Genomic DNA, 18,871 nt, shown 5'->3' with positions numbered 1-18,871 from the left:
GCCGACTATATTTCTCTCTTTCCCACATTTTCACATTTAAATCAACACTTCATTCATTTAATCTTGCAGGCCAGAATTCTTCAGCCATTTACAATGAGAGCTGTTGGATTTTCCTCCTTGGCATTACACGTTTTCCATTAAGTATTGCCATGAAGGCAGTGGGCATAGTTGGTTTGAAATTCAGGCTTCTAAGTTAAAATTTTATGCACAAATATTTGCATGTTTTTACTCTTTTATTAAGCTACTCAGGCTATCAGGAATTGCAAGTGGGTGGTGGTGAGTTTCCTGTAACACTATAATGTAAACTAGAGCCTGACCGATATATCAATCCTCCTATAATCAGGCCGATACAGGCCTATCACAGATATATGGGTATCATTTATATACTTTCTGATATTTGTGGATATGAAATCTTTTTTAAAAAACATAATGCGGAAAATAATGTACGACTGATTTAGAAATTGTGTCATCATGTAGTTTGTCCAGCAGCACGCACTTCTGAGCACTGTCAGCAGCACATGTGGCAGAGCATCACAGCTGAGGTCCGCACTAAAAGAAAGTAGTCCTCTGGCTTCATGATTATAGTTATATTGGTTCAAAATTGGTGCCCAATCTACGTAGAAAAGCATATTTCATTCAAGAGCATGAATCCACTATATCAGCCGCTAGGGATGGGTATCATTAGGACTTTATCGATACCTGCTGTTCTGTCATTTTCCCTCGTTTAGCGATGGAGGATGGGTTTAACTTGGGTGTCTGACTTCAGCTAAGGTTACCTCCTGCAGATGAAGCTGCAGCTGCTGCTTGACTGATGCTGTCTATGGATTAAATTGGAACTTAACGTAGCATAACTTCATTCAGTTGCTCGTTTGAACTTCAGCAGATCGTCTCGGCCACGTCTACATGCCTACATGCACTGAGTTGCTGCCATGTGATTGGCTGTTAAGATACATGCGTTAACGAGCAGTTGAACAGGTGTACCTAATAAAGTGGCCAGTGAGTGAAGCACCATGCATTTTGACTGCATTTGTAGTTTAGCTAATGCCGTCTGCAGCATTGCGTTCAGAGCCACCGGGACTCAGAGGCTGCACCGAGGACGTACTGGCGGTAATGCTAGCAGCGGATTTAGCATTTGCTGCATTAATAAAGCAGTCAAACACGCTGCACTGCTTCAGATTTATGTCCAACTTGTTTGTGTTTCGTGAGGTTGTTGGTGTTACCCCCTTTAGACTCAACTACCTTTCACGTAAATTGCAGGAAGATGCACCAGAGATAAATTTGGTGACGTGAGCCCAAACTATCGGTCACTTTGATCTGTCCGCCAGATGGACTTACTAGACTTTCTCCAGCATGAGACCACAACAATGCATGCCATTGCATGATGCTGGTGGCTCCGCCATCACTTGGGGACGGGTGCCAGCTACGTTAGAATGAAACGATTGAAATAAAACAACATTAAATTAGACAGAATGTTAAAGTTAAATACGAGCTTGTGGGTACTTTCAGTACCGACCAATCATGTACCAGTACCAAAATATGCCGGTTCTTGATACCCATCCCTATCGGCCACTATATTGGTAATCAGGGAATTTTTCCCCTCAGATATCGGTCTCAAAAATCCTATATCGGTCGGGCTCTAACTACAACCAACTAGCTACCAATATTATATCACTATTTGTTCTGCAAAAAGCTTCTGATGATCTAATAATGATTTCTCTCTTTAGTGAATCAGCCCGTGGTTGGCAAACTATTTATCTCAAACTTAACGTCAGAGAGCTTTACAATCCTCTGGAACGGCACTGACGGAGAGTTTGATGGTTTTATCCTGGAGATAATTGATTCTGATTGGCTGATGGAGCCAAAGGAGTTTAATATATCCCACACTGTGAAGTCCTATGACGTCACAGGGCTCAGGCCCAGCACTGATTACGTAGCCTACCTCTATGGGACGTTCAAGGGATCCCGAACAAGTGCTGTCAGTATTGTTGCGTCAACAGGTATTTAGATTTTATTTTTTATTTGTCATACCACAAAATAGGGCCATCAATTATTACCTTAACATTTGTTAGTTGTTTTCTGCCCTGTAAGGTTAACTTCAGCCTGTATGCATTTACTGGACCGTTTTTACTTCCATAAATGAATCTATCTTATATTTTTCTCTCCCCTGTAGCTGAAGAGCCTGACTTATCCAGGCTACTTGTTTCTAACATTACCTCAGACAGATTTTCTCTGTCATGGCGGACAGGAGGGAAGGCTTTTGATAGCTTTATAGTAGAAGTCAGAGAGTCTGCTTCGCCCTCGCAGGCGATGGGGCGTGCTCTGACCGGAGAGGCGCGCTCCACAGTCATGGCCGGGCTCAGAGCCAGCACGAGCTACAACATAAAGCTGTACGCCAGCGCTGGCGGCCAGAACACGCAGCCTCTGTTTGATGTAGCTACAACAGGTATCACATTACGTGCATTTTTTAACACTGCATGTGCAAACCACATTGTGTGATTTCCCAGCACAACCTAACTGAAGAGCCCTGTTCTTTTTCTGTTCAGAGGACGTCCCACTGTTGGGGCCGATAGCTGCTTCGTCTGCGAGCCCACATAACCTCAGCTTGTCCTGGAGAACTGTGTCGGGCCACTTTGATGGCTTTGTTATCCGGGTCAGTGACCCCGAGCAGCAGTTTGATACGCTGGAGTTCAGGCTGCCGGGTGAAGCCCGTAACTTTACCATCTCTAACCTGATGGATGCCACAGGCTACGATATTGAATTATATGGTATCTCTCATGGGCGCCAGACTCCCTCTGTGTTAGCCCACGCCGTCACAGGTACTACGTATGTTACTCACATCTGAAACTCTCATCACTTGTAAATGGAAACCAAATGTGCTTTTCTTTTCTTAGAGGCTTTGCATCAGAACTTTTACCTTTGAGGGACATTTGTTTCCTGCTATCAGCAAAATTAATTGCATCAACATTTGTTATCTCCGAGTCTAAAGCCTGAAATGCCTTAAGAGCAAATCTAACACGCATCATTAGCGCCCAATGTTTTCACAGTCTGCTCACATTTTTGTAGAAGAAACCATTTGATGAATAATCTTAAAGAGGTCAAATGGATGCTACTAAACATTTGTTTTTTTACATTTTCTGTTAGAGAGGAACCAGTTTTGTTCCAAGCTTTGACAAAAACATGTTAGTTTTCATGTCGTGTGGATTGTTTAATGCATTAGCTGACACCACAGACTAAATGTCAGTTGGCCAGACAGTGTTCAGAGGCAGAAAATATTCTTTGATTTAGGTTAAAAGCGAAACACCACAGTGTAGAAACATTCAGTTACAAGTAAACACCGTGCATTTTCTTTTTACTTGAGTAAATGTTGCAAAAGTTTAAGAATCAAATGGAAATACTCACTTAAAATTAAAATTGTACTCAAGTCATTAAGGCTTCTTCAGTTCTCAACTTTCGGGTGAGAGGTGAAACGTCTTCAGGAACTTAAACCAGGTCCAGCTGCCTTTTGGATAAGGTTCGAATAGAAAATATGTTGCAAAATTCTGGCTTCAATTTAGCGACTGCAGAATTGTGTTAAAGGAGAACTTTGGTATTTTTAAACTGGATCCTATTTTTTTACAAATTTGGGGGCCAAAATGTCTCATAGGAACAAAAGCTTTTGGGATCGGACCAGTAGATGGCCTCTGCCATAGCCGCAATACAGCCGCAATGGCTGCAACATAATCCCCTGGGGCAATTGCGCCCAATCAAAGTACGTCCACTAAAAGTGTTTGTTTTTGCCACTGACAGGCTCAGATTGTTCCTCCAGGTGACCGACAACTTTACGGAAATTATCCCTGCAAAGATCGTCCTTTTTTTTAAGAGTAAGATCCTTTTTGTGTAACCAGAAACTCCAACTAAAACTCCGAATTCCACCGTCCTGTTCAGGTAACATCTCACCATCCACGTGATCTTAGAACGAGACTTCTCCTTGAGCGAGACTTCTGTTTCTGGTTACAGAAAAAGCATCTGACTCTTTAAAAGAAGGACGATCTTTGTAGGGATCATTTCCGTAATGTTGTCGGACACCTGGAGTAACAATCTGAGCCTTCTAGCGAACAAATGTCATTTTATGTCACTTTTCTGCAAGAATCGTCTCACCATCTTGTGATGTACCTCTCCTAATTGACTTTTGTAGCATCTTTGCCTTCGTCACATCCTCGTGCACCCTTTTCACGCCTGTTTTGTTTTTTGTGGCTCCAGATAAAATTCAAACCCAAGCAAATAAAAGTAGCTGTAGAAACCTTAGGGTGAGGAAAAGGTCGCTGCATCCATTTTTCTCTTGAAGCATATAATGCTTAATGATGCATGGCAAATTTGCCCTTAATGTGTTGTGGCCTCGAGTATATTCAGATCAAAAGTTCTTTTTGCCTCCTTTTAACCTGATCACCTCAAAGGAGAACAGATTTTAAGATTTGCTTTTGCAGCCATTGCACACATCATCCTCCTAATGGCGTCTTGTTCCCCCTCCCACATGTCCCCCCTCACAAAAAAAATCAACCCCTCTCCCCTCCAGCTCCTTTGCCTAAAGTGGAAAACTTGACCATAACCAACATTACCCCCTACGGCTTCCGTGTGTCGTGGGAGGTGAAGCAGCAGCAGCAGCAGGAGGAGTTAGCTCCCTCTAGTGGCGGCTTCAGACACTTTCACTTAGTGGTGACAGACTCGGGCTGGCTGCTGGAGCCTCAGGAGTTCACTGTACCAGGAAACCAAAGTCACCTGGACATCTGGGGCCTCATCACGGGAATAGGCTATGAGGTCAGACTGACCGGGGTGTCAGAGTCAGGGCTGCTCTCTCGGCCTCTGAATACAGTGGCTGTGACAGGTATCGCTCACAGAGCACTGCAGGGCCCCCTCCTCTTAATACAGAGTGTGATTCCTTATGTGTGTTGCAACTACTGAACATTTATGATCATTAAAGAGGGGGTATTATGCTGTTTCACATTTATATAATGTTACACTGTTGGATGTCCAGACTAAATGTGGGGGAAGTTTCAAATCTGTAGGTAAAAGTATGTTGGAGTAATCCCCTGCTAAAAACGCTTTCAGACAGACTCTTTTCCAGGCTCTTCAATTTGTGATGTCACAAAGTGGAGGAACTCAATTCAAGGACACGCCCACCCAGCAGCTCAGTCTGCCTCAATTTCTGCTCAACAGCTCTGCTCGTCAAGTTGGTTGAGAATGTCTTGGAGAAAGTGTTTCTTTGGCTGTGGCTTTTCCAAAGGACACGATCACCAGACATTCATTTCAATTAGAAAAAGGGAAGTTTATTCTTTGCCAACAACTCCAATCCAGGGGCGGCATCCTTCGAAGGGCGTATTTGAAGGCTGATTGTGTCACGGGGCGTGTTGAAGGCTGTCTCATTTCAAAGGCTCCTTCAGATGTGGCTGACAAATGTGTCCTCCTATTCCCGGGCCATGAAGGATCCATCAGGTGCATCTTTCGCAGCCCGATGTATCCCGAGATTCATTGCATGGCAATTCAAACGAGATGGCGGACTCTTACGCGACCGAAGGAATAAACTTTCAACTCAATCGAATAGTTAGAGATACAAATGTTAAAAAAAAACAAAGGGCTCTTGAAACTAATTATCTTTAAAATAATAGCGACAGGAGCAGCGTTTGGTGACGCAAGGGTAAGAGCGGGAACAGCTGGTGACACAAACAGGAAATGCTCCGTAGACCAGTCAAATTTCAGTTTGGCTTTAGCGTCTATGAATGGCGCGTCCTTTGTAGACCGCATTCCTTCGAAGGCTGTCGCCCCTTGATTGGGACACAGCTACACTGAGTTCTGCCCCTCCGCAGGCTCCAGAGAGCTGGCCAATCAGAAGAAAGAGGGCTTGTAGGGGCGGGGTTTCTTAAAGGGGCAGAGCTGACTGAGTCGTTACAGGCAGAGGCTGTATGTGGGCCTGCAGAAAAATTAGGAGTTTTTTAAACTGTAAATTATGCTAAGCTACTCCACAGGAAGAGAAATATGACGCTTGAAATTAGCATGATACCCCACCTTTAAATGTAAAGATCCTATTCTGAAGTTTCACCATCACAACCTGGCGGGTCTATGAAAGGCACAGTCCTTTGATGTTTATGCTTTTTGTGAATAAAAATTGTCCTGTTAAAATTTGCTCAATGCCACGTTTTGATGGCGAGGCTTCAGCTCAGTATTGTAACCCTAACTCTAACTTATAACACTCCTCTTTTCCAGAATGATCTCACTTTTCTTGGTATGCAGCTTCGTCACTGGGAGGAGGAGATGTGCAGCTCCCGTCTGTTTCTTCTTACCTCCAAAATATGAGCAAGCAACTTTGTTTGTTTTCATATTTTAAAATGTGTTTTCCTTCAGAGTTCTGATTTTGTTCCGACACATAGAAATGGGGAATAAAGTTACTCTCAGCACCTTTTCATACTGGGTTATTGATAACTCCAGTGGATGGACACAGACATTTAAAAGTGTATCAGAAGTAGGAAAACACTGATAAATCAACGAGACATTCTGAGCATGAAATGTCTGTTGATTTAACCTCTAACCTCATTTGTTTCATCCTCTTTGACTGCACTGAATGTGTCGAGGCTGGCCTTGAAGACGCACAGAGACCCATCCTGAAATCCTTCGTCAACTTACCCGAATAAAAGCTCACAAAAAGCATCTCGTCTTCTTAATTCGCCTTAACGTGCGCCTTTGTAGCTTGGTGTTTTTGACTCATTTACACTAACAGACACCTCAGCATGGTAGATTTGAAGTGGACTAAAAGGCCTCCCTCTGTCACCTGGAACCTTCTTACCTGTTTGCTGACTTCTTCCACACCTTTGGCCGCCTCTTGATGATATTGCTGGGGAAACACCCAAACCCGCTGCAACGTTCTGTTTCCTTGTCTAACCAGAGGCTGAGCCGGAGGTGGAGCATCTCTTTGTCTCGGACATCGCGGCCGATAGTTTCCGTCTGTCGTGGGCGGCCGACGACGACATTTTCGACCGATTTGTGATCAAAATAAGAGACAGCAAAAGATTAGCCCACCCTCAGGAGTACAGCGTCCGTGGAGATGAACGCACCAAGGTTTTAACTGGACTCATGGGTGGCACCGAGTATGAAATCGAGCTTTACGGTGTCACCTTGGACCAACGCTCCCAACCTATTACAGGGGTTGCTCAGACAGGTATATTTAAAACCCCACAGAGTGTGAAGTTTTATACTAACGACTAAACTTTCTGGTGTCACGTCTGCTGTCAGAGAACTGAACCCACAGCCCTGCTAATCATCCTTATTCCTCTGGTTTAGGCTTAACTCCGTGTCTGACTCTAATGGAAAATACTCTTTCGGGAATTGAACTTGGATCCTCTGAGCAGATGTTCTTGGCTTTACTTTTCCTGCTTTAATTCACCTTTTTTCTGCTTTCCTGTCTGCACATATTTCTGTTTGCACCTTCGCAGGCCTGAGCACTCCAAAGGGACTTCACTTCTCTGAGGTGACGGAGTCCTCCGCCGTGGTTCACTGGTCCATGCCTCGCTCCCCGGTGGACAACTACAGAATCACCTACGTGCCCTTTGAAGGAGGCAAGTAATCAAACAGGGTTATTGCATTGTTATACTTAACTGCTGGTATTAATTTTGTTTCCTACTAGATTTACATTTGAATTTTAGTTGCTTTAGTTACTTTGCACTTTGTTTAAATTATGCTTCAATATAATAGATTTTAGCCTTTAGAAGAAGCCGCAGTCAGTCAAAGCTGGTGTTCTCTGTAATCCATAGAAGCAATAATATTTGAAATTGGCGCCATAGCTGTGGAGAAAGTTGTACAAACAGCTCGTGGTTTCACCCATTCTACATTCCTACAACACCCAGCATGCATTGCGCCCCTCCCTCTGAAAGGAACGACCCAGCGACAGACGCTGGAGTGAAATACTACCGTTTTCGCTGCAAGCAACAGCTCAGAGCGGTACAGAAGCTGAAAAACGCCGAGAATATACCAGTGGATCGTCTAAAAAATCTTCAGGTCTGCAGTCTACATTTCAAACCTGACGATTTTGAACGAGACGTGACATCGGAGGCGGGCGTCTTCGATTGAGGAGGTGTAGTTTAGCGAGCACCCTGGCCTCCGACAGATGACGCGTTTTACGTACCTTGGCGGAGGTTTTCCAGGGCCCACTGGGGAAGCGGATAGCGTCCTCCAAAGGCACAGAGCCAAATTGCATTTTTTCCTGCCATAATGGCATTAGCTCCCCGTAATAGCATGATAGGGGAGCATTAAGGGCGGACCTCGCCTCACAGTTAGAAGGTTCCTGGTCAGAATCCCGGTTGAATGCTAAAGGTTGTCTGTCTCTATGTGTCAGCCCTGTGATTGATTGGCGATCAGTCCACGGTGTACCCGCCTCTCGCCCAATGAAAGCTGAGATAGGTTTCAGCCCCCTGCGAACCTGAACAGGATGAGAAGTATAAATAATAGATAGATGAATAATAGATGAATAGAAGTGAGGGGACAGCTTGAGAAATCTGACATAATGAGTGGTGTTGGATTTCCTAGGTAAGGACTCCTACCTCTTAGAGCTCTGTTCTAAAGGGGCTACTACGAAGGCAAGGGCACTCAAAAATAGAGGATGGACCGAGAGGCCCAAGCCTTGTTCTCTAGCCTACAAAGTTTATAACAGTGTGATTGTCAACCTCTGAAGCAGCACAGGACTCATTTAGAACTCTTATTTTGTTGTCTCTCCTCCACAGGAAGCCCGATGATATTGACTGTGGACGGCGGCATCTTTGAGACTTTGCTGCCCAACATGATCCCGGGCAAAGTTTACCAGGTGACTGTGAGTGCTGTGAAAGGTCTGGAGGAGAGCGACCCCAGCACTGACACTGTGACCACAGGTTGGCCCTCTTCCCCCTCCTAAACATAGCCCAAACAGTCGTAACTCCTGTGTCAGTCCTGACGTTGGTGTCAGTTCCTAGAAGACTGAATTGAAGCCATGTGCGTTGACACTGTGATCCTGTTTGTGCCCTCCAGGTTTGGACAAACCTCAGGGTCTCATTGCAGTTAATGTCACCGACACCTCAGCGCTCTTGCTGTGGCAGCCGTCTGTGGCGACCGTCGATGGCTACGTCATTACTTACAGGGTTGACTCAGGTGTGTTTCCATTTGTGGTAATTTTATTTATCTGCAGCTGCCTTCAGGAAACAGAATTATATCACTGTGTTTTCTTTCCTCCAGCTTTGAAAGAATGAATGACTTTTACAGTGCAGTTTGATTTACTGACGTGACCCTCCTTCACAGTGTCCCCCGTGGTCGAGCATGTTTCCGGGAACATCGTGGAGTTTGAGATGGACTCCCTGTTTCCAGGAACCCACTACACAGTCGACGTGCATGCAATGAAAGCAGCTCTCAAGAGTGACTCTGCTGTTACCGACTTCACCACTGGTATGCTTCAAGAGAATGATTCTAGCATATTCTGCAGCTTCAGAAGTCTTTAATCTACAGTGTGACGTTGTATTTTTTCAGACGTGGACCCTCCCCGGGATCTGACAGCTATAAATATTCAGACTGACAGCGCGACTCTCACGTGGAGGCCTCCGCAGGCCGCTGTCACGGGTTACACACTCACCTTCTCCTCTGCTGACGGTACAATCAGGGTACGTTCAGCCTCACAGCGGATCAATCACTGCTGTTTTTTTCTTGTTTAAACCCCAAAAACAACACATTGTGTGAACTCAAAATTACTGATGGCCATTTCCCAAAGCACACTTAAAGGTTTTGGTTTAAGTCCATAACTTCTTGGCTGCTATGTAATCACTTTCCACCCCCAGGGAGTGTCAATCCATTATTAATTTCCCCTCTGGAATAAATAGAGTACTCTACCTACCTATCAATTTTCAGATTCTACATAGAAATGTGTTTCCGTTTGTTGTGCATTTGTAGTCCAAGTGATATTGACCAATCACGTATCAGCAGGCTGCGGCGTATGCAGGAAAAGCAGTCCATGTGGAGAGCAAAAGCAGGCGGAGCGTAATGCGCCGTAATGACATCCCGGCTCCCATCAGCGTCGTCTGATGATGATTTAGCTTCTTATTAATCTCTATAACAGACATCTGCATGCTAACGGCTAACAATCTGTTCTAGATCTAAAAGTTCCCTTGACGCCATGTCACGAAAGCCGTTCAGCGGTCAGATTTCCCGACTTCCTCGAATGCATCAGAATGAATGAATGGTCGATCTTTTCATCCCGCTGAAGTAAGCCAGAGTGCAGCCTCTGTGTGACTAACTGTTTACAGTGAAACTGAGACTCAGCACAAACAGATGAACGTGCGCTCCTCCGGGGGATTTAATGAGCCTAGAAATGACAGTGTTTATTTTGCAGACATACCTGTAGGGGTGAAATGCGCTTCACTTTTGATCTAAACACGCGGTCGCTTCTTGTATAGAAGTCCTTTATTACTAAACGCTGGCTAAACCGGAATGCCCGAAAAGTTCGCAGCCTCTCCCAGAGACATTATCGTACTTAGATGATCGCCAGAGGGTTCGGAGATCGAGGAAACTCAGACATTATGGAGAGTAACTTTATATACAAGAAACAACAAAATACCCGTTATCTGTTGTGGATTCTTCAGGTTGTCTGTGTAGTTCATGAATGCTGCACTTAATGGACACAGTCCAACCTTATATCTTGTATATTATTAAAAAGCGTGAGAAATAAAGATGAATAACTAATGTGAGACACATTTCAGAATCAGACTTATTGCAAAGTTCGTTCACTCAAACAAAACAGCAGTACTTCTACTGTCAAGAAACCTAAATATAAGTAAATAAACAAAACAAATATAAATAAATAATATACAATAGTTCGATTCTTAAACGTTTAATAAAAGACCTGTGCAGTTTGTGCAGCTGTGTGAAAGAAATTGCTGATGGAGTGTTCTGGTAGTTTCCCCGTAAATAAAAACCAGTGGCTTTATAAACAAAATGTGCACATGTTGAAGTTAAATCTCCAGTTTGTGCTTTTTTAATGCTCATGTGTTCGTTGATTCAGGAGGTGGTTCTCAGCCCGACAGCCTCCTCTTACAGCATGGCTCAGCTGACCGGCTCCACGGAGTACAACGTTAGACTGCAGGCCATCGCTGGAGCCCAGAGGAGCCGTCACGTCAACACCGTCTTCACCACCAGTAAGGATCAATATTTATTACGTTCCAACATTAAGTAGACCTGCTGGTACTTTGAGCATTAAAAGTTCCAGTTGATGGTTATACAACAGCCCAGAAGATATTATTCCTCCTACAGCAAATTCCTCTCTTTAATGTGATACTCCACCTGTGCTTACTCCTCAGTCTTTCTGGATCGCTGCAAGTGGAAAAACCTTTGATTTTTCCCTTTTCTAAACCTCCTCTCTTTCCAGGCTCTTATTCCCACACGACACCATAACACTTTATTTAACAGAGACGAAGATGAAGCACCTGCGTCGTCTGAAGTCTCCGAGCTGATGTCTTTTTAATCTGTGCTTCTAGTTGGACAGCTGTACAAACGCCCGAAGGACTGCGCTCAGATCCTGCTGAACGGAGAGACGACCTCTGGACTGTACACCATCTACGTGGGAGGAGAGGAGACGCAGGCCGTCCAGGTTTACTGTGACATGACCACAGATGGCGGAGGATGGCTGGTGAGTGAATCAAGCCCCTGGAATCCAATAAAAGTCCCTTTCAAAGCATAATTCACCTTGAATGGGTTATGCAACGCTATTGCCAGACAGCCTCGCAGTGCTTGTTAAGATTATTTTCAAAATGTTGTGACACTCCTGACAGTCGCTCCTCTTCAGGTTTTCCTCCGACGCCAGAATGGAAAGCTGGAATTCTACAGGAACTGGAAAAACTACACCGCTGGCTTCGGCAACATGAACAATGAGTTCTGGCTGGGTACAAGCATCCATCTTCTCTCCTCTTACCCGCTGACCTCTCTCTGTTATTCCCTTCCCAACTCACACATATTCAATTCTTACAGGGCTCTCCAACCTCCATAAAATCACAAACTCTGGACATTACGAGCTGCGAGTGGACCTGAGGGACAAAGAGGAGTCGGCCTACGCTCAGTACGACAAGCTGACGCTTGCAGAGCCGAGAACACGCTACAAGATCTACATTGGAGCGTACAGCGGGACAGCAGGTAGGTAGCACTTCTTAGGATTAGAAGAACATCGTTGGACAAACAGACACATATGAGAAGGGATGTCGATCTTCTCATAACTACTGGCAAGAAAATGAAAGCGTTAACTGAATTAGCTCAGACATTAACACACATGAACACATGATCTCTGTGGTCTGAGCTTCACTCTTCGGGCCTGACTCACTAAAGGATCGCGCAGCTTTTGCGTCCGCTAAACCTGTGCAAATGACACAAAAAGACTCATTCTCCAAGCACACGCCGAGGGTTGAATGCCCCCCAAAGTGCGCTGCAGGGCAAACAGCGTCTCTGTGCTCCGGTGCCGTTTGCACGTATTAAAATGAGTCATTATAATGAGTCAAATGTAGCCCCTTCCACTGTACATGGGCCTTGTGGCAAAAAGCACGTAACTCACAAGCAGCAGGGCTAACAGCTCCGCGCATTTCGAGTGAAAATATTACCGTCTGAAGAGAGCTGGATGGAACTGGATGAGTTCATTTCAGTTTTCTGAAGAGCTCGACATATTCTTTTGTTTGGTTATCTTGAGATAGCGCTGGTTTTCCCTTTGTCCCAAGGATTAATTTCTCATTATCTCGATACAACAAAACTTGATTCGTTTTCTCCATTGGCCTGAGCGCAGCACCGCGCAGCAGAGAGTGGAGGTGCAGACAGCTTCTCTCCACAATCAGACACTAAACAAGAGCAGACTGCACGGATCTGCGACACTTTGTGGGCGTGCTTGCTCTTGAATATCATCAGCTTTCTGAATCAGACCTTGAGACGGAGCAGATAGCGGGTGCAAATGATGCGCAATTTACGGAGCTATCAGCGCCCGCAATTCATCCTTAGTGAATTCCCCTCTTCATGTCTCCTTCAGGCGACTCCATGACGTACCACCAGGGTCGGCCCTTCTCCACCTACGACAACGATAATGACATCGCTGTAACAAACTGCGCCTTGTCCTACAAAGGCGCCTTCTGGTATAAGAACTGTCATCGGGTCAACCTGATGGGGAAATATGGTGACGACAGTCACAGTAAGGTACGTAGAGCTCTCTGTTACCAGGAAGAATCCAGTGTTGTAGTTTTCATTGGTGGAAGATTAAACAAAGAAACTAACAAACAAAATAAATCAGTTGTGCTTGTGTTCTCATTGTTTTTGTATACTGAAGATGTACGTATGTACTTTCATATTCAGTAGTTATTAGTTATAAATCTGTGATTGACGGTGATTGATCTTATCTTTTTTACTTTCTGCTGTTTACAGTATTTTAATCAATTATCTGTCTCCTCGCAGCACACTTTCCTTAAAGAAACTCACGGGGATCTTATAGCCCGTATTAGTTCTTTTCTTGCTGTCTGAGCATTTTAATAAACATTACTGTGACCAGTCCTCAGAATCAGAATCAGGTTTATTGCCGAGTAGGTTCACACATACAAGGAATTTGTTTTGGTGATTTTGGTGCAGAACAATAAACACAGAACTAGAACAAAAATAAGTAAAGAGAATAAGATAAAAATATGAAAAGCAATACGTATCATATAAATTATGTACACCGGGTGTAATTAAAAACTGTACAGATGTGCAGGATTTTGAAAAAGTGCAAAAAGCTCAGAGAATAAAATTAAATATTATTTATTATTAATATTAGTGCAGTGTACAGACAGTATAAAAGTCCAGTGTGTGTTAATGTAACGCATAGTCTGAATTAGTGTTTTGTGACTGAATCTGCAGCATCCAAATTCTAACATTTAAAAAAACATTTTCCAGAACAGTTATTTTACAAAATAATAATGTGATTAATGAAGATAAAATGTTAAACATCTCTCACATTATGTAAGTGCTTACTTTTTGCTTTGTTGTAATCGAAGCAAATCAGATTTTTCCAGAACAGGTGGATTTGTGTTTGAGTGAAAGCTGACTCTGATGTGTTCGATGTCTCACTATTTGAGCCTCTTTCCCAACACTTTCTGTCTTTTCCACAGGGGATCAACTGGTTCCACTGGAAGGGCCACGAACACTCGATCGAGTTTGCAGAGATGAAGATCAGACCCGCCAACTTCAGAAACTTTGAGAGCAGAAAAAAGCGATCATAGACTCGTGAGCCCCTCCTCGTCTCCACACACACTCCCCCCTGAACGTCTGTGTCTCCCTCAGCCTCAGATCATTCTCTAAAACACACACAAAGACAATCACGCTGAATGTTATTCAGTTCTGGCTGTGAATCATGAACATGGTAACATTGCACCAAAGAGTAAAAACGATTCGATGTTTTTTTGGCACAGGTGTATGTGTGATTATAAAGAAAGAAGCGGTGAGGTCGCTGTGCATGAATGGACGTAAAATAACACGTGTTATTGGGACCAAAGATCTGTATTCATATGAGAGTGTAAAGTTATGTCAATGGATCCACTGAATCAGTCACATGTCAAAGGCACATAGTCGTCACATCCACAAAAGAAATAACAAGTCAATGTTGAAATAATTAAATTCCTCCATCTTAAACTGAGTCACTGTCGAGCATAAATTATATAACATCATGTATTTACTGTACAATCAACATTTGGAGGCCATTTGAATTCATATTTAAATTGTGCTTATTTTGATAGAAAACTCTGAATGATGCTCTGCAACCTGCAATACAAATAAAAATATTAGTTTGATAAAAGTGTGTAAAAGTGTGAGAGCTCTTTTTATACAGAGACATGAAGTCATTCCACCTCTCCTCCAGCAGATGGCAGTGTTGACCCTCTATGCAGCACTGGTGAGTCTGTGGTCGTCTGGTGCTACAGAGGAGTTTATTTACAGAGAACCTGAGTGAAATTTAAGGATCAAAAATATTCAGAATTAATGATAACAGCAGATATTTGTGGAAAAAACCCTGAAACATGTTCTTGAGGAGTCTCAGTTAGCATCATCAGACCCATAACAAGCACTAATGCTACTGCTGCTAGCTACATTAGCGAGGAAGCTAAATGGCTCATAATTTGCAGGTGTCAATTAGAGCAAATATCTTATATTTTTTTGTTAACCCATGCAACAGTCCAACAGGCCACTTATTTAGGTACACAAAGAATATGTTAATTAACTATAGAATTGATTAAATAAGACATAAAGGTGACAAAATGTTCTTACTTAATAATTATACTCTTGATTGTCCACAGTAGTTTTACTTTCCTTAAACTGTTTGATTTTAAAAAGACAACATTAAATACACCAACATGGTGTTGGAAGACTTTTTGAGAAAATAAAATACTTTGATTAACCAGTTATCTACTACGGAGGCCCGAAGCGGACATGCAGATATGCATCCATACATGTCAATACTTTCCCGTGATAACGACTTAATTTCAGTTGTTTTCTCGAGATCTCAACAAATGTTTTTCTTCATCAGGGCTGCTTATCCCATTGTAACGGATTAATGTATCTCATTATCTCGATATAACAAAGCCTGATTTGTTTTCTCAAGATCTCAACTCTCTTTATTGGAGATAACGACGCTGGTTTTCCTACCATAGCAGGATAATCTTGGTTTTCTCGAGATCTCGACTTATTTATCTCGTTATCTCAAGATATGCACAACTCTAGTCAATTATATTAATTCGTATCCCTAGAGCTGCAAAAGCACAAAACAAACCTTAAGCTTAACTGACCTCATTAGTGTGGGCGATGGCAGCCTGTTGTTATGTTTCCTAGATCACCAGAAAGTGATCCCGTTACCACGAGAAAACCAGCTTTGATACCTGGAGATAACGAGATAAATTAATTAGATGTAACGGGAAAACCAGCTGCGCGAGTGAGATAACAAGATAAATAAGATAAAACAACCGAAAAATTACTCGTTATCACGGGAAAACGAAGTAAACAAAATGTATGGATGCATGTCTGCTTAGGGCTTCCGTAATCTACAGTTGTATTAGTCATACATTTAATTTGGTACCTGGAGACCCCTTTATTACATGTTCAAGCAAACAGTCTTCATTTTTATAAACATGAAATCTCGGTGAATTTCTTTGCAGCAGAAGGACTTTAACTCCCAACCCAGAAGCTTAAAGCCTCTTTATACTGACTTCACCTCCCTGTCAAATCAAGCTTGAAGAACTCATTCAGTCTTCTGTTATGAACCTGTTGAACAGACACTCGCTGGCTCTCGTGAAGCCTAATATTTCTGCTCCAGGATCTCTTCTCTGTTCCAGAGTTTAGTTTGAATCTCTGTTATCTTTCTGTTGCAACTGGAGCCCTTTGGAGCCTTTTTTTTTCTTTGCAACCCACGCAAAGTTTGCAAAATCAATATCTTTCATCAAATCCATCGTTTATGTAAACTGTTCCACATCTGACGTGAGACTGTTGAACTCATTGCCTTTAGGGTTTGAAGACTTGCCAACTTCTTTAGAGCACACGAGCTCTGAATGAGGAATTATTTTAATTAAACCTGACTGATCTGCATGTTCTACTTTATGCTGCATTTGGCTTGCGAGCAGTATTAAGGTCATTGCAGTATTTCAACATCAGGCATGTGGCCCTGTGATCAGAGCCTACCTTTGTAGCATGTATCATTTCATCGTGTTCTGCAGCTTCTGGTACTGTTTGTTTGTTTGTTGTGTACCTCACTTTAATGGGCACATTTGAGCCTCTCACATCCGATCCTCCTCGAGATCAGCCCGGGCACAACTGAATGTTTGGTCTGGTGACGATCACAGCGATAGTTTCTGAGTATTCCTGCTCCGATCAATCTTCATGTGACACTCTCAGCTTTTGAAGGTTAACGATGTTGGAACATTTTTCGTGAATATGACAATGAGGAATGACACTAGGGACACTGGATGTCGGCTGGCACAGAGCTGGGAGTTTTCCACTTAGAAATAACTGTTGACCTGGATTTCTACCAATGCATGTCTCTGAGATCAGATTTCATCCTGAGACGCTTCTAAATAAGGACCAGGAGGTCATGAGTCAAAACGCCTCTATAATACAGCTCCAAAGAGTATTCAAATAAAACCCTTCCAATAATCGTACCCCCTAATGTTTAGGAAGAGATTATACAGTTATCTCGTGTTTGTCAAAATCAGACCCACAGTTCCCATGACCCCGATCACTTCCTTTTGTCAGGGGGACAGATAAGAGCCGATAACAAGAGATGATATGTATTCTATGGAGTTACCCTGGTGAAATTGTCAAAGTAAAAGGTATAGCAATGCAGTAAAGCAAATTCAGTGTCTGTTGTAAGTGCAGCAAGTTTTCTTGAAGCTGTCAATGGAATTTGTTTGATGTAAGGATATTTTTTTACCAATGCTTGTGGCACAAGTGAGATAGATAGCTTAGCTTAGCATGAGGAATGGAAACCGGAAAAGAAATAGCTAGCCTGGTTCTGCAAAAGTTAAAAGGTAGGTTGGTTTGTCATCCACATTGCCTAGAATAACTCAATAGCTATCACTTGGTTGCCATGGAATTTGAATCAGAGATTCATGACCCCCAGAGGATGAATCATATTGATATTGGTGATCCCTTTCCTTTTCCTGTAGCGCCGCCCGGGGTTTTCATTTATTCATTAAAGAATCTTAACATACACAAAACTCTTTAAAGGCACTCATGGTTCCCAGATGATTTGGTGACCCTGACTTATTCAGCAGGATTCTACGAGCCTACTGAATGTCTCTGTGTGTTTTAAGTTTTTACCTGGCTGCAAAAGTTCCCCTCAGGGAAGTTGAAGTTGATGGTAAACATACGTATATGCTAACGTCATGAAATTAGCATTTACCTTAAAGCAATGCTGTGCATAAGTACCTCCCAGCTAGACTTGTCACAGTCAAGGTACTTCTTGCTACCAAGTAGTCAAAGTCAAGGTAATTTCTTGCTTGCTTAACTGCTATGCTGTACGTTATAGTAACTCTCAAGGTGCTTCCTGGCTAGCTAAAAGCAGAAAAGATGCTAGCTAGCATGACTATAACTGATTGTCACAGTCTAGCTGCTTCACAGCTAGCTTAACTGCTACAGTACATTATATTAGGTTAACAGCCCTGGTTAACAACTCACTCTTGATTACACATCTATTAGCATTCTACTGACCTACAGAGGCTTATATTTCCAGCTCTGTCCACCAGTCAGTTTAGACCTGAAGAAGCCTTTCGGGTGCGAGGTGAAACGTCTTCAACAACTTCAACCAAGTCCAGTTGCCTTTTGGATTAAGCTTCGAATTACTATGACCTGGATGACTGAGAACCTTCACAGGCATGTTATACATTATAGTAACTGCCAAGCTGCTTCCTAGCTAGCTACGCACAGTAAAGATGCTAGCTAGCTTGACTGGAACTGATTGTCACCGTCAAACTGCTTCCTGGTTCTGCAAAAGGGAAAAAAAAAAATCCACTTACAGACATTCTTTGCATATATCCAGATGTCTATATGTCATTCTGTAGGTTGGGTTGTCATCCACATTAACTCAACATAACTAAATAGCTATCACTTGGTTGCCATGGAATTTGAATTTGAGATTCATGACCCCCAGAGGATGAATCATATTGATATTGGTGATCCCTTTCCTTTTCCTGTAGCGCCACGAGGGGTTTTCATTTATTCAGTAAAGTATCTTAACATACACAAAACTCTTTACAGGCACTCATGGTTCCCAGATGATGTAACCTATTAAATTTGGTGACTTTGACTTATTCAGCCGGGTTCTACGAGCCTACTGAATGTCTCTGTGTGTTTT

At 42.9% G+C, this 18,871-nt stretch overlaps 1 protein-coding gene across 2 annotated transcripts in view; it reads left to right on the top strand.

The window, feature by feature from the left end:
* Window positions 1-14,821, top strand: part of LOC138601937 (tenascin-like) — a 35,073-nt gene extending 20,252 nt beyond the window's left edge. The window contains exons 13-28 of one of the 2 annotated variants that reach the window (XM_069673258.1): window positions 1,725-1,997; window positions 2,171-2,443; window positions 2,544-2,816; window positions 4,553-4,861; window positions 6,914-7,186; window positions 7,461-7,587; window positions 8,749-8,888; window positions 9,025-9,144; window positions 9,292-9,435; window positions 9,517-9,647; window positions 11,042-11,174; window positions 11,514-11,665; window positions 11,822-11,918; window positions 12,004-12,165; window positions 13,040-13,203; window positions 14,148-14,821. In XM_069673258.1, the coding sequence (XP_069529359.1) occupies window positions 1,725-1,997; window positions 2,171-2,443; window positions 2,544-2,816; window positions 4,553-4,861; window positions 6,914-7,186; window positions 7,461-7,587; window positions 8,749-8,888; window positions 9,025-9,144; window positions 9,292-9,435; window positions 9,517-9,647; window positions 11,042-11,174; window positions 11,514-11,665; window positions 11,822-11,918; window positions 12,004-12,165; window positions 13,040-13,203; window positions 14,148-14,258 (2,882 nt within the window). In that variant the 3' untranslated portion in view covers window positions 14,259-14,821. Of the gene's footprint in view, window positions 1-1,724; window positions 1,998-2,170; window positions 2,444-2,543; window positions 2,817-4,552; window positions 4,862-6,913; window positions 7,187-7,460; window positions 7,588-8,744; window positions 8,889-9,024; window positions 9,145-9,291; window positions 9,436-9,516; window positions 9,648-11,041; window positions 11,175-11,513; window positions 11,666-11,821; window positions 11,919-12,003; window positions 12,166-13,039; window positions 13,204-14,147 lie in introns of both variants that reach the window. The other variant, XM_069673259.1, reaches the window with a different exon arrangement.
* The last annotated feature ends 4,050 nt before the right edge of the window (window positions 14,822-18,871 follow it).

The sequence above is a fragment of the Semicossyphus pulcher genome, unplaced genomic scaffold, assembly GCF_022749685.1.
Source record: "Semicossyphus pulcher isolate SPU_LCO1_2020_fin unplaced genomic scaffold, fSemPul1.0.p SCAF_22, whole genome shotgun sequence".
Lineage (NCBI taxonomy): Eukaryota > Metazoa > Chordata > Actinopteri > Labriformes > Labridae > Semicossyphus > Semicossyphus pulcher.
Note: the sequence above shows the minus strand (reverse complement) of the source record. Positions and strands in the feature narration are given on the sequence as shown.